The sequence below is a fragment of the Xenopus laevis genome, chromosome 4S (assembly GCF_017654675.1).
Source record: "Xenopus laevis strain J_2021 chromosome 4S, Xenopus_laevis_v10.1, whole genome shotgun sequence".
Classification (NCBI taxonomy): domain Eukaryota; kingdom Metazoa; phylum Chordata; class Amphibia; order Anura; family Pipidae; genus Xenopus; species Xenopus laevis.
The window spans coordinates 57,375,818-57,388,524 of NC_054378.1; the positions used below are offsets into that span (position 1 = coordinate 57,375,818).

The window sequence follows — 12,707 nt, forward strand, 5'->3', positions numbered from 1 at the left end:
ATCTTTGCAAGACCAAGACTACGCACATGCTCAGTGTGGTCTGGGCTTCAGTTGGGAGGTTAAGCTTAGGGATCGTCATAAATTATCAAAACAGCACAAGTCATATAATATCAGCCATAGAAGCCGACAGCAAGACTGATTAATAATCAGAATATGCAGACTGGACTGGGTCTGTGGATACAAATCCCTACATAGGCGCTGGCTGCTTTATATGGAAACAAACAAAGCTGCTCGAGTTCTGGGAAGTAAGGTGGGGGCTCCCTGCCGTTTGAAAGTATGATTGTTTCCCTGCAGAGCAGTTAGGGACAGTCTGAATTTTACTTTCTGCAGCAGTCAGAGCAAGTAAAAGAAGGGGGAATTTCACTGCATACAGTCAGGTTTATTATAAAAATGGTACACACTTTTTAATTAAAGTATATTGGAGATAGGTTTCTTTTTCATTAGAATAAAGTAAAAAAAGGGATTTTTTTGCCTTTACATCCCCTCGAAATGTTTAGGTAGGGAAATGTTAAGGTAGGAATACGTTGGGGAGTGGACTGCAAAAAGCAAATTCAAAAGATGGTTAGTAATAAACTCCATTTTTAGTTAAGAGATATTTATGATCCACCAAACTAAACAAAATCCTCTACTTTGGTTAGTAACTTAGTTCCTTGGTTATTCAGTGTGAATACAATAATTTTTCTGCACAGACTGCATTGTTGAGGGTTCACTGCGTTTGTTCATGGGGACAGCGAGTTGTTCATACTTTATGACTACAAAGAAAAATTCTGAGCTTTGTTGGAAGCAGATGGAATGAAATATTAACTATCTTTTCAAAATTCAGGCTAGTAGCTAATAAAAGACTCACAAACAAGCTTGGCATCCATAATAAAATGAAAAGCATGTTCAAATGAATACATTCAAAGGTATATTTCATGCAGAGTTCAGTTTGGAGGAAACGATTACTTGGAATTGTTCTCTTGAGGCTCTAGGTAATGATGGTTTTCTAACATCCAACAGATGAAGATAAAAGGCACAACGAGGCAAAGGCAACCTATGCACTCCTGTTGTAGCAAAAATACAGTTCCCCGAGTCCATTGCCAAGCATGAAAAATGTACTGCCAGTCAGTCAAAGGTTAGCATATACATGTGCTTAACTATATCTACACATAATGTATCATATAAATAAAGAAATCCCTATTCAGCTGCCAGTAAAATTAATTTCAATAAAATTAGCTGGCCCGTTTGTTGTGAAATACAACAGTCAGAGTGTACAGCCACACAAATCTACAATTGATAACTAGTGTGTGAGAGATAATACTGAGTTAAACAGCACCGGACTGGAAAAGTATTATCTAGTGATGGGCGAATCTGACGCATTTTGCTTTGCAGAAAAAACAGCCAAAAATTAGCCAAATGCACTGAAGTCTATTTTTTGACTTGCAACAATTATTTCACCCATTGGAGTTTATGGGCTTCTTTATCGTGGCGAAACCTGGCAGAAAATTGTGCTCATCACTAGGTCGCTAGCATTCACATTTTTTTATATACACAATGTAGATTCGATATAATGTGGCACTTACAGGGGTAAAGGTCTTGCTCAAATGAAAACTGCAACATTCATGCCATGACCCAATTTTTAAAGAGCATACTCAATGATTTCCAAATCTCATGTTTTTTTTGTCAATGATATGTAAAGAAAAGATAATGGGTAGAACCTTCCACTGTTTGAGATATGGGAACAAGTTAGTGGTGTGCAGGGTCACAAAGAATATAAATAAATGGAAGAGAGAAAGTATGACCCATTGGTTGCACCTTCCCACAAACTAAATCTGAGACTCCCAAATCAATAAAATAAAACTTAACTTTTACTTGTTAGCACTTAAAATAGAGTAGAAATAAACCAAAAAACAAATGTTAGATTTAAAATAATGTAGAATGACTAGTAGTCGTCAGCTTATAAACGGTAAATCCTCATTTGTTGCTGGGTTGATTGTTACAGTTAAATTAGTCACTATTACATCAATGGTATGGCCAGGTGGGGGCAAACGGCGTGTTGAACAGTAATAGTACACTTAAATGTTTATTATTGGTGCAAATATCAGCACATTCGTGTTTGCTACTGGTGCTGCTAATGATATCCTCCCAGTGCTGATATTTGCACCAATAATAAACATTTAAGTGTACTATTACTGTTCAACACGCCGTTTGCCCCCACCTGGCCGTACCATTGATGTAACAGTGACTAATTGAACTGTAACAATCAACCCAGCAACAAATGACGATTTACAGAGTCAGACCAGCTTTTTACTCCTAATCATTCTTTTAAATCTAACATTTGTTTTTCGGTTTATTTCTACTCTATTTTAAGTGCTAACAAGCAAAAGTTAAGTTTTATTTTATTGAATTGGGGAGTCTCAGATTTAGTTTGTGGGAAGGTGCAACCAATGGGTCATACTTTCTCTCTTTCATTTATTATTTTGTCAATGATTAGATCATTAAAATGAATAATTAAGATATAATACTTACCATCAATGATCATGTAGATAAAAAACAATGGGAATTCACATTCAATTCCATCAAACAGCTGGAGACAGTGAGAAAAAAAACATGAAAATCATTTTTTACCTACAATTATTTAACAGCACAGAAATACATAGACTTCGCGCAAACAGAAACAAACAATTGTATTTATTTTAATGAGACAACACACTGAGAAACAAGGCTAGTAATGCTTTTATTACATTTTTTTTTAAAAAAAAAAGATAATATATTTCCTTGAAATATTCCCACCACCGTGTGAATTTAGTTTGAAGCTAATATGGTTTACACATGATAACTTGTAGTCAGCTGTGAAATTAAATGGCAAAATGATGAACTGTTAGCCGCCTGTCAGTGCTGAGATATAAACTAGATAACAAATTTTAATTGCAAACGAAGCTCTGATAACTGATATAAACCTGCAAAAAAAAAAATCTTGCATTAAAGACTTTTGGAATTGTAGGGCATTATGGAGATATGCAGGATAAAACACTAAATATTATCATAAGGAATGCATTAAAGCAAAGAAGAGAACTCAATCAGTTTAACTGCCTTTATGTGCAAATGTAATAATGAAGAGCAAGGTGCAGTGTCAATCTATTTCCACAAGGGTGAAGAAGACTGTGACTGCAAAGTACAGGTATAGGATCCCTTATCCGGAAACCTGATATCCAGAAAGATCCGAATTACGGAATGGCTGTCTCCCATAGACTCCATTTTATCCAAATAATCCAAATTTTTAAAAATGATTTCCTTTTTCTTTGTAATTATAAAACAGTAGCTTGTACTTGATCCCAACTAAGATACCATTAATCCTTATTGGAAGCAAAACCAGCCTATTGGGTTTATTTAATGTTTACATGAATTTCTAGTAGACTTAAGGCATGAAGACCCAAATTAAGGAAAGATCCGTTGTCCGGAAAACCCCAGGTCCCGAGCATTCTGGATAACAGGTCCCATACCTGTACAGTTATGGGATCTATTATCTGGAGCGGTGTGTGCATGGATGCTGGGTTTTCATTTGGAGGGGTTGAACTTGATGGACTGTCTTTTTTCAACCCAACTTAACTATGTAACTATGAATGTTTGGAACATGGGGTTTTTCTATAATTCCAATAACAATGCTTACATAAACCCAATAGGATTGTTTTGACACCAACATGGATATACAGTATAATAGTTTTGCTACTATTAATTGCAAGGTCATTTAATTACATTTATTTTGCTTTAAATGGACGCTATGGGAGATGATCTTCCCATACTAAGGAGCATTCTGGATATTGGTATTCTAGATCAGTACTGTCCAATTTATATGGTACAGAGGGCCGGAATTTTTATAATCTACATGGTGGAGGGCCAATAATGGAAGCCAGTGTTAGCCACTCCCTGTTTTAGACCACACCCACTTTAAACCACACCCATGTCCACATTAATAGCACACCAAAAAGTAGGCCGCTGTCTATGACGCCATCAATGAGGGGCACATTTGGCGAAACTGGTCAGATTCGCCCATCACTAGTCCCAATACATATTACAAAAGTAATATATTTTTAGACTCTTAAATCTAAAAGATAGTCAGTAGCATGCAAAGATCTTAACAAATGTTTAGTAAGCAATACAATCAAATGCAATACTGTACCTTAATTTCAGCAGGTTTGTAGTACCGTCTGTTTTCATCTTCTAGTGCAGTTCGATAGCCATCCCTTAGAAACCTCTTGAAACCATATTTTCCTTTAAGCTTACGTACTATTTTATCCAGTGTTTGGTTAAACAAGGCATCATCATCAACAGCAAATGCAGGGTAGCTGATACATGTTAGGAGGGCTGCATCTGTGTTCTAAAAAGAAGGGAAACAGGCAAAAAGTAACACAAATTACAAAATTAGTATGAAGAGTTCAGTAACACAAATTAGTATGAAGAGTTAAGAAGAATTTAACTTCAACTGTTCCATAATATGAACCATTACCATATGCATGAAAGGGGTAGATTACATTTAATTAAACATGTAGAATGGGGTAGAAAGTGATATAAAGGTATATATAATACAAAGTAACAATAAAATTGTACCACAACAGGCCAATAGTTTTTTTGTGCTGCCTGTGCCAGTGATTTGAAAGCTGCCTTGGGCAGAATTCTTTGTAAGTTATATCTATAAAAATAGTTATACAGAATCACTGATCGGACCACCATTAGAAATAATGGGGCCGCATACTATTAAGTTAGTAGGGCCCACCCCTGTCCACACCAACTATTTTTCACCCTGGTTAATTGTCCACTCCAATTAAAATAAAATAAAAAATACTTCCTTATAGGCAGACTTGGACACTCATATTACTGGGCTAAATGCTGGGCTAAACCCTACCCATTACCACCACAAATACTGCCCCTTTGGTGGTTTCCAAAAAGATAATTTTTGCATACATGGCCGGAAGGTACTGAGGGAGCATTGCAAAACTCAACCCTATGAGATGAATGATATCGGTTTCCTTAACAATCTTGGACAAAGGGCAAAACATATATTTGCACAGAAGTGCCGATATAGATGCCTGGGCTTTAATTTTATTATGCAATTTAGATTTACATCAGATTGGAATTGCATTTTTTTGTTATTATTCTGTAATCTGTCTCTTCCTCCTGGGTTTTTGCATTTTAACCTATTTCAACAGAAATAATCTGAAGATGTAGGAAATCCAAAATATAACAGATAATGACAAACTAAATGTCACAGGTTTAGCTTATCTATATTTATGTGATTAAAGTTGTGCACATTGTAACTAGGGAATAGGCATGCCTGTATTAATTAAACCATTTGTAAAATCTTTCTTCTAACAACCTGTGCTTGGTGGGCATATTGCTAAAGGTACAACAGCAGTTTAATATAAGGCAGATCATTTATCAGTATTTAAAAGCCACAACTTTTCTTCTGACAGTCAGGGGTGCTTTGCCAATAAGGCGAGTTGAGGCTGTCGCCTCAGGCGGCAGCGCCCCACTAGGTACCAGGGGCAGCAAAAATGCTGCTCCTGGTACTTTAAGAGCGAATTTTTGGGGGAGGGGGGGCAGCAGCAACTGCTGCTGCCTCAGGCAGCGGAGGGGCCAGAATCGCCCCTGCTGACAGTTAGCAGTGGCACCATAATAAAAACGTTTCCAAAATGTACAACTGTAGAGCAGTTCCCTGAAAAGTGGGATGACCATGTTTTCAGAAAACAACAGTGTAGTAGTGCTACATGAGTAGTAATTCATATTATTCAAAACAGAATGTCACTGGAACCAATTCCAGTTACTGATAATTTGTCAGAGAAAAGTAAAGCTTCTAAACACGGTCAAACCTCCTGTTACATTCGCTTCAGAAAGTGAAGGTGTGTTGAAGTGGTAATTGTAATGCTTGTGTGTATGTAGTGAAGTATGGCAGTAACAGCAGTATTTGAGTGGGGGGTGGTATTGGGCAGTATCAATAATATTTCTATTTGTGCGGTGTGAGGGGAAGTTTCAAGCTTTGTTAATTAAATGCCAAATAGATTGCTTGTTCTCCATAGCACTATCTCATGAATTTAAAATAAATGTGGAAGGCCCAGGATGAAGGGCAGTTAGGCCCAGAATTGGCATCAAGAACATATTTGTTACCCTGAGTAATTGTAAAGGGATTCTGCCATGATTTTTATGGTGCAGTTTTTATTACTAATTTGCTCTGTTTATATTACAAATAATTCACTCTGCCATCCAACATTTTATTCCTGAATCAACAAATTAGATTGAGAAGCTATCTTGTCTAAAAAACACACAAATTCCAGAGCACTTATAGTGAAAACAGTAAACAAGAATACAGATAAGGAATCTCCTAAGAGAGAAGCGCCCAGATCACTATAAAAAAAAACGTTTTTGTAAAAAGAACCCCCCAAGGTTTTATCTAAAATTGGTGTAAACCAGTGAGAAAGGGCTTGCCATTCTCACTGGTTTACACCAATTTTAGATAAAACCTTGGGGGTTCTTTTTACAAAAACGTTTTTTTTATAGTGATCTCGGCGCTTCTCTCTGCTCAGATTATAGGAGATTCCTCATCTGTATTCTTTTTTACTGTTTTCACTATAAGTGCTCTGGAATTTGTGTGTTTTTTTAGACAATATAGCTTCTCAATCTAGCCAGTTTAAATAGAATTGAGACCACAGTTCCAGAAGCACTGACTTCTCCTCCTTTGTGGTGTCCCGCAGTTAGTAAAACAATCAGCCAGACAATACGGGACTTCACCATTCTACCAATTTCCTTTTCCTACTTTTTCTTGGAATCAGAGATGTTCATAATTGCACTTTAAGTAATTTATATGTGAATTGATCACATTTGGTGGCACTTTACCATCCTTATTGGTGTTTTAGCGGGTTGTTAGTAATTTATCAATTAATGTTAAATGAATTATTCATGAGTTAGAAATTACCTAATATACACAATAATTAAAAGGAAAATTAATTGTGTTTTCGTTTTACCCTATTTAATGTTAACTTATTGAGGTTAAGCACTAGCACTTTGTGGGATCAATTATTCAAACAAAAAGAGGGAATTCATAGATATTGGATCATGTGACCTAATGGTTTAACTGAAAACAGATCACACAGTGATAATATATATTCTTTTGTAATTTTTCTGATTAAGAAGACGGGGATACTTTTCTTCTTTTCTCCTATACAGGATTCTAACATTCCACATGATACAAAGCTTTGTTAACTCTCTAACCTTGTAATGGGCCAACAGCATCTCACCCTGAAGGTTCGGTAGGATGCTTTTTGAATGAGCACTTATTTGCATTTGTAAACAAGTCTCTGAAGAACAGAGTAAAGCATTTTGTTTATCCCCTTACATAATATAGATATGTTTTTCCATTGTGTATTTGGACCATCTTTTGGAGAATTGTGACCCTCACTCAACACATACCAATTCAGCACCTCCCTCCATGTCATTTGAGATTGATATGCCTGGTCTAAACCAATAAAGTACTGTGAGATGTAGTTTGAGAAACCTATAGGCTGCACATTCCTGAAATGATCTGTAAGTTTATGTCATGGATGGTCTGGCACCCCATAGTACAGCAGAGTTGCAGGTGAGAAAATAAGAATCAACGATATGTATAGGCAAGGTTTTCACTGTTCATTCCAATACATTTTCTATTCATATTCATTACTCAAGTGTTTTATAATGGCACAGCATTTTACAATCTAGAAGAGCCTCTCTAATTAAGATGCTGAGTAATAAAACCAAAGAAACTGTATTAATGCACAATCATTTCTCTAAAAGGCATTCTTTTTTTGTGACTTATAATTTTGCAGCAGAAGAAAGATACAGTCGTATATTTAGGATGTTCTGATCATCAACATTGTTAAAGATAGGCATAAGTCATGTAATTATCGTTAGATAGCCAGTAATATTACAAAACAGATAAACTTTGGGTACGGCTTATGAGACTCTAATTTTTATCTAAGATCAAAGACAAAGTCTACAAGGCATTCTTAACTTTAATTTTATTGACTCACGTGGGATCGGGACTCTCTGGGAAGCAATGAACTGAGAGTTTGCCTGTTCCTGTTATGAGCATCAATATCCACAAAGATGACAGACCAAGAGCAGCCCTGCAAACAGAAGAGCAAAACAATCTATTAGCCTTCCAAGAGCGCAAAATTCAATTAGCAATTGCCAGTCAATCGGGTGCTTCTAAACTATTGTCTCAGAGTAATCAATGAGAGTGAATCAATCAATTTGTCCTGACAAGATAGCAAATTAAACATGTTCATTTGGTGGTGTTTTTGGAAAGCATTTTACATTGAATTTTTTTACAAACACAGAAGCAGTTTTCTGATTTTCAACAACTGAAAGAGCAAACGACGCACATGAAATTGTATTACAGCTATAATCTTTCTCAGAAGACTGTTCTACCTTAATTAAACAACAGTTGAAAGTTAAAACCTTTATAAAGAGCGCCATTCTGGCTATGCATTTGCAGTACAAGGTTATTGGTATACCAACTGCTATTGCAATTGGTCACTTGATGCCATCCTTGATAAGTACTTGCTACCCAATAAGAAATTGGAGGTGTGAGGCTAGCACATATCCAATGTGATTGATCTACTCAAATTTACTCTTTATTTTGAGTATTGCGACACATTTTAAAATTATTTGTATTAGCAACTATGTAAAAAACCTAATTACATAGCTGGATAAAACTTGGTCATGGACTGTGGTTGCATATTCAATCTTTCTCTTTTAAATGATGCAGTGATGTCCAGTAATACCAGTGTTTGAACAGTCAAATGACTCCCTTGAGTGCACATGCAAATTGATGATCATATTGTTTTGTTGGACAGACATAAAGGAGAGAGACATTAAAAATAGAAGAAAGAAGAACTGGCAATTAATAATATATTAAAAACTAACTAAAAAACTAAAAAATGCTATATAAATGCTATATAAATATATATGCAATTAGTAATTAAAAAATAATAAACAAATAATAAACAAAAACTCAGGTAATCCTTTCTGTAAAGCCTTATCAGTCTGTACATCCTAGTGAACTTAATTGTTATGCTAAAGCTTTATGATGTTGCATTCAACCATGCGAGACCTTAACACTCGTATACAAATAACATGTGTGCCGATATTAATGTGTGTTTAAACAGTGTGAATAATTTATCTTTATATTTATGATCCAATTTAGTGATCACAGATAATATGTTACTGTTGTGTAATTAATAGAATAAAATTGTTTTGTTATCAGGGTGTACACCTTATATATTGAAAGGAATGTAAACATATTGATCTCATCTCGCAGGTGTGGGTTCTTTGTTTTATTATGCATATGGGAAACATTATAATTCAATCCGAGGTAGTGGTTGTTTTTAATCAGGGGTTCATTAACATATCTCTATAGGGAAATACAGAATGGTTTTATGGTTATAATAAAAAAAGGTTTTTATATTACCACTGGCAATCTAACATCAACATTTAAGCTTCTTACAGACTTGAGTTAAGTGTGGGAAATTGCTGGTAGAAATGCAAATTTTAATACTATACCACAAATGAAGAACTTATGAAAATAAAGACGTTTCCTGAGATAGCCAGAGGGATAGGGGCTCAGTGAGAGACCAAAAGAAATATAAAAGTGGGAGCATATAATAGAGATAAGAGTTAAGAGAAGAAAACTCATACAGATTATGGTTCTGTAATCCGAAAACTATTTTAAATAAAGGGTATTGTGATTATTTTCCTTTTTTATACAGCGCTGATTCATATCAAGCACACCTTTACAGAGATTGTTTATCTTGTCTAGAGAGAAGAGTTATTTTATGATTCTTCCACAGATCCACTGGTACTATGGCTGCTATTTAGCTACATAAAGGCCTCTATGCAAACACTACAAAACATTTATAGAGAAAGAAAATTGAATAAAAATGTTATATGTAAAACAGAACATAATCCCCCTTTAAGACAGCTTTGGTTCAATTCACTATTATGAGAAAACAAGATTAAAAGCTAGTATCAATGTCAATAAAAAACAGCTGCTTATATCACTATTTTTTATGTTGTGTTGAACTAATCTGATTATTTGCCAACAATTAAAATGTAATTGTTTTTCCTATAATGTTGGCCATCAGATTCTTTCCACCTTGTTGGTTAAAAGAATGCCATGATATTGAAGCAAACATTCAAAGATTTAGACATCTTTTAAATGTTTATCCCAAATTTCTCCCTAAGGAGCGTTCAGAGTTTGGCCAATATGGCTCTAATTCAAGCACAGTGGTAATTTCACATTATATCCAGAGTAATTCCTGATAAAAAACAGTGGGATAACATAAGGGGATAGAAACTGCTGCCTTAGCTGTCATAAAGGAACATAACGCATTACTAATCAATATGCTACTATAATCTTTGGCTTCCAGATGCTTAAAGAGGTTGTCTTCCCGAGGGAGGAAAAAAAACATAAGGAGGCAGGAAAACAAACATATAAGCCCTTAGCAAACTACAAGGGTGATTACATGTAATGCTTGTATTCTATTTAAAGCTTACAGTCCCGAATTATAAAGAAAGAATGGTGGCATAACAGAATTTGTAATTAAGTTAAAAGATCTCAGAGCAAGGGATGAGAGAGGGATGAGAGATTTTTTTAAAATATTTTTTTCCTGATATTGGGATGGCCTGAAAGAAAAGATGGATAATTAAAAAATATGTCTGGTTGATGTTTTTATTTAGATTTAAGAAAAGGTAGTTGATCTAGCATGTGCACAGGATCATCCACTAAGCTGCCACGGCACAGGTAGGTTGGTGGGTTGGATATATATATATATATATGTGTGTGTGTGTTGCACTGTGACTCCTGACGAAGGTCCCTGTGGGGGACCGAAACATTGAAACATTGATTCTACATGTGAGTGCCGTTCCTCTGCATTGCTTGTGTTGTTTCTTAGCTTGGGCACCCAGGTGAATCAACTGTCTATGTTGGTGTGCACCTAAGGAAATGCTACATAATAAGCACAAAAGAGAACTGTAAAAAAGGTGTTGAACAGAAAAAATGGCATTTCTAAACTGCAAATGCAACAAGCCAAAATAATAATTTTTCCTTAAAATCCATCTGTACATTAAACAGCCCAGTGTTTATCGGTATAATTGCAGCACGCAGTGTTCAGCTTTTATAATAAGTACACCCCTAGGCTACACAGGGCATGCAAGAGTATTATAAACACACCCCTGGCAGCACTCAATATGTAACGGTGTAATAAATGTGACCACAGAGGGAAGAAGAAACATTTTAAAATTAATATTTCCCATCTTCAAATAGTCAGTCAGCTGGAGAATTTAAGTCTGACCATCAGGGTAGCTGCTTTATGGGTTAAAAAGGTTGACATCGCAGTGGGTATAATCAATTCCAATTTTTTTTCCATTAAGTGATTTACAATGAAACAGCCTGACTGCAAATAATATAAAAGCTCATTTTTGAACACAAGTGAAATGAATAAATACTTCTAACCAAGTTACATGCCCCTACAATACGAGTGAAGGGGGCATGCACTATCTCAGCCCATGATGATGAACTGGGCACAACTGAATGTACGGTACATAGTAAAGGGCACGTGTATGCAAGGAAGCCATGGGTTTAACACCAGCCATAAGGAATGTTTTACACATTGCACTTATGTTATAAATTAGCTATATATACTGTAGTTTGAACTATAGGGGGATATTTTTCCGTTAAAGGGAATCTTTCTTTTGCTTTCAACCAGTAGTTTAGTTCTTGGCCACTTTAATAGTAAGTTTTCTGGAAACACAGTAAAACTTGATAATGCTATAAAATGTATATGCCCATCATTTAAAGACCAGTGATGAGGGTTTATAAAAGGCTGCATTACCAATGTATTGAGATGGAATGTACTGTCTTGAACCATACCTCCCAACATTTTGGAAATAAAAAGAGGGATAAAAAAGTTGCCACACCTAGCGTGGCACATTTTCTTTTTGTCCACACCCATTTTTATGGCAACACCCCCTAACTACCATGTTCATTTTACAAAATTTGTTACAATGACTTATTTGCTTATCTAGAAAGTTTAACAAAAGTATCTTATCTTCTGCCAAGTTAGAAACATTATTTCTTTTTCTGGCTGTTCAGTGGAGAGAAAAACTGGACTTTCCAGTACAAATGAGGGACTGCGGGTTGAGCTGTCAAAAGAGGGACTGTCCCTCTAAAAATGGGACAGTTGGGAGGCATGATCAACAACATTTTGGATTTGCATCATTCATCATCTCTCAGGAAATGAAAACAACTTCTAAGATTGAATCTAACCATAAAATGATCTTTCTTTGGACACTAGAGAGTTCAGACTATTTCACGTAATAGACATAGCTGGTTTCAAAGCATAAATTCTTGCTTAAAAATGTCTCATTGCACCATCTGTAAAAGCCTCTCTCTCTCCTACAGATAGCAGCACAAGATTTCAAAGCGACAAAAGGGTTGCTTTGAAACCGACACATTTCTTGAATCTGATTTCCAAGGTTGATGGAATGCTCTGCTATCCTATAAGCTGAGGAATGACATATTGAGCATTATAGACTCACACTTTCTAACATAAGGATCTGCTGTATGCTCATTAACATCCAATAAATCACAAACATGCAAAGCCTTGTTGGTCACTGAGCCAACATATTGTTTAATACCA

At 35.6% G+C, this 12,707-nt stretch overlaps 1 protein-coding gene across 8 annotated transcripts in view; it reads right to left on the reverse strand.

The window, feature by feature from the left end:
- phkb.S (phosphorylase kinase, beta S homeolog) overlaps positions 1–12,707 on the reverse strand; it is a 180,336-nt gene that overhangs the window by 84,691 nt on the left and 82,938 nt on the right. For all 8 annotated transcript variants that reach the window (XM_018260670.2, XM_041561274.1, XM_018260668.2 and 5 more), the window contains 3 exons: positions 8,037–8,132; positions 4,160–4,357; positions 2,509–2,566 (listed from right to left, as the gene is read on the reverse strand). In XM_018260670.2, coding sequence (XP_018116159.1) covers positions 2,509–2,566; positions 4,160–4,357; positions 8,037–8,132 — 352 coding nt within the window. The remainder of the gene's footprint in view (positions 1–2,508; positions 2,567–4,159; positions 4,358–8,036; positions 8,133–12,707) is intronic.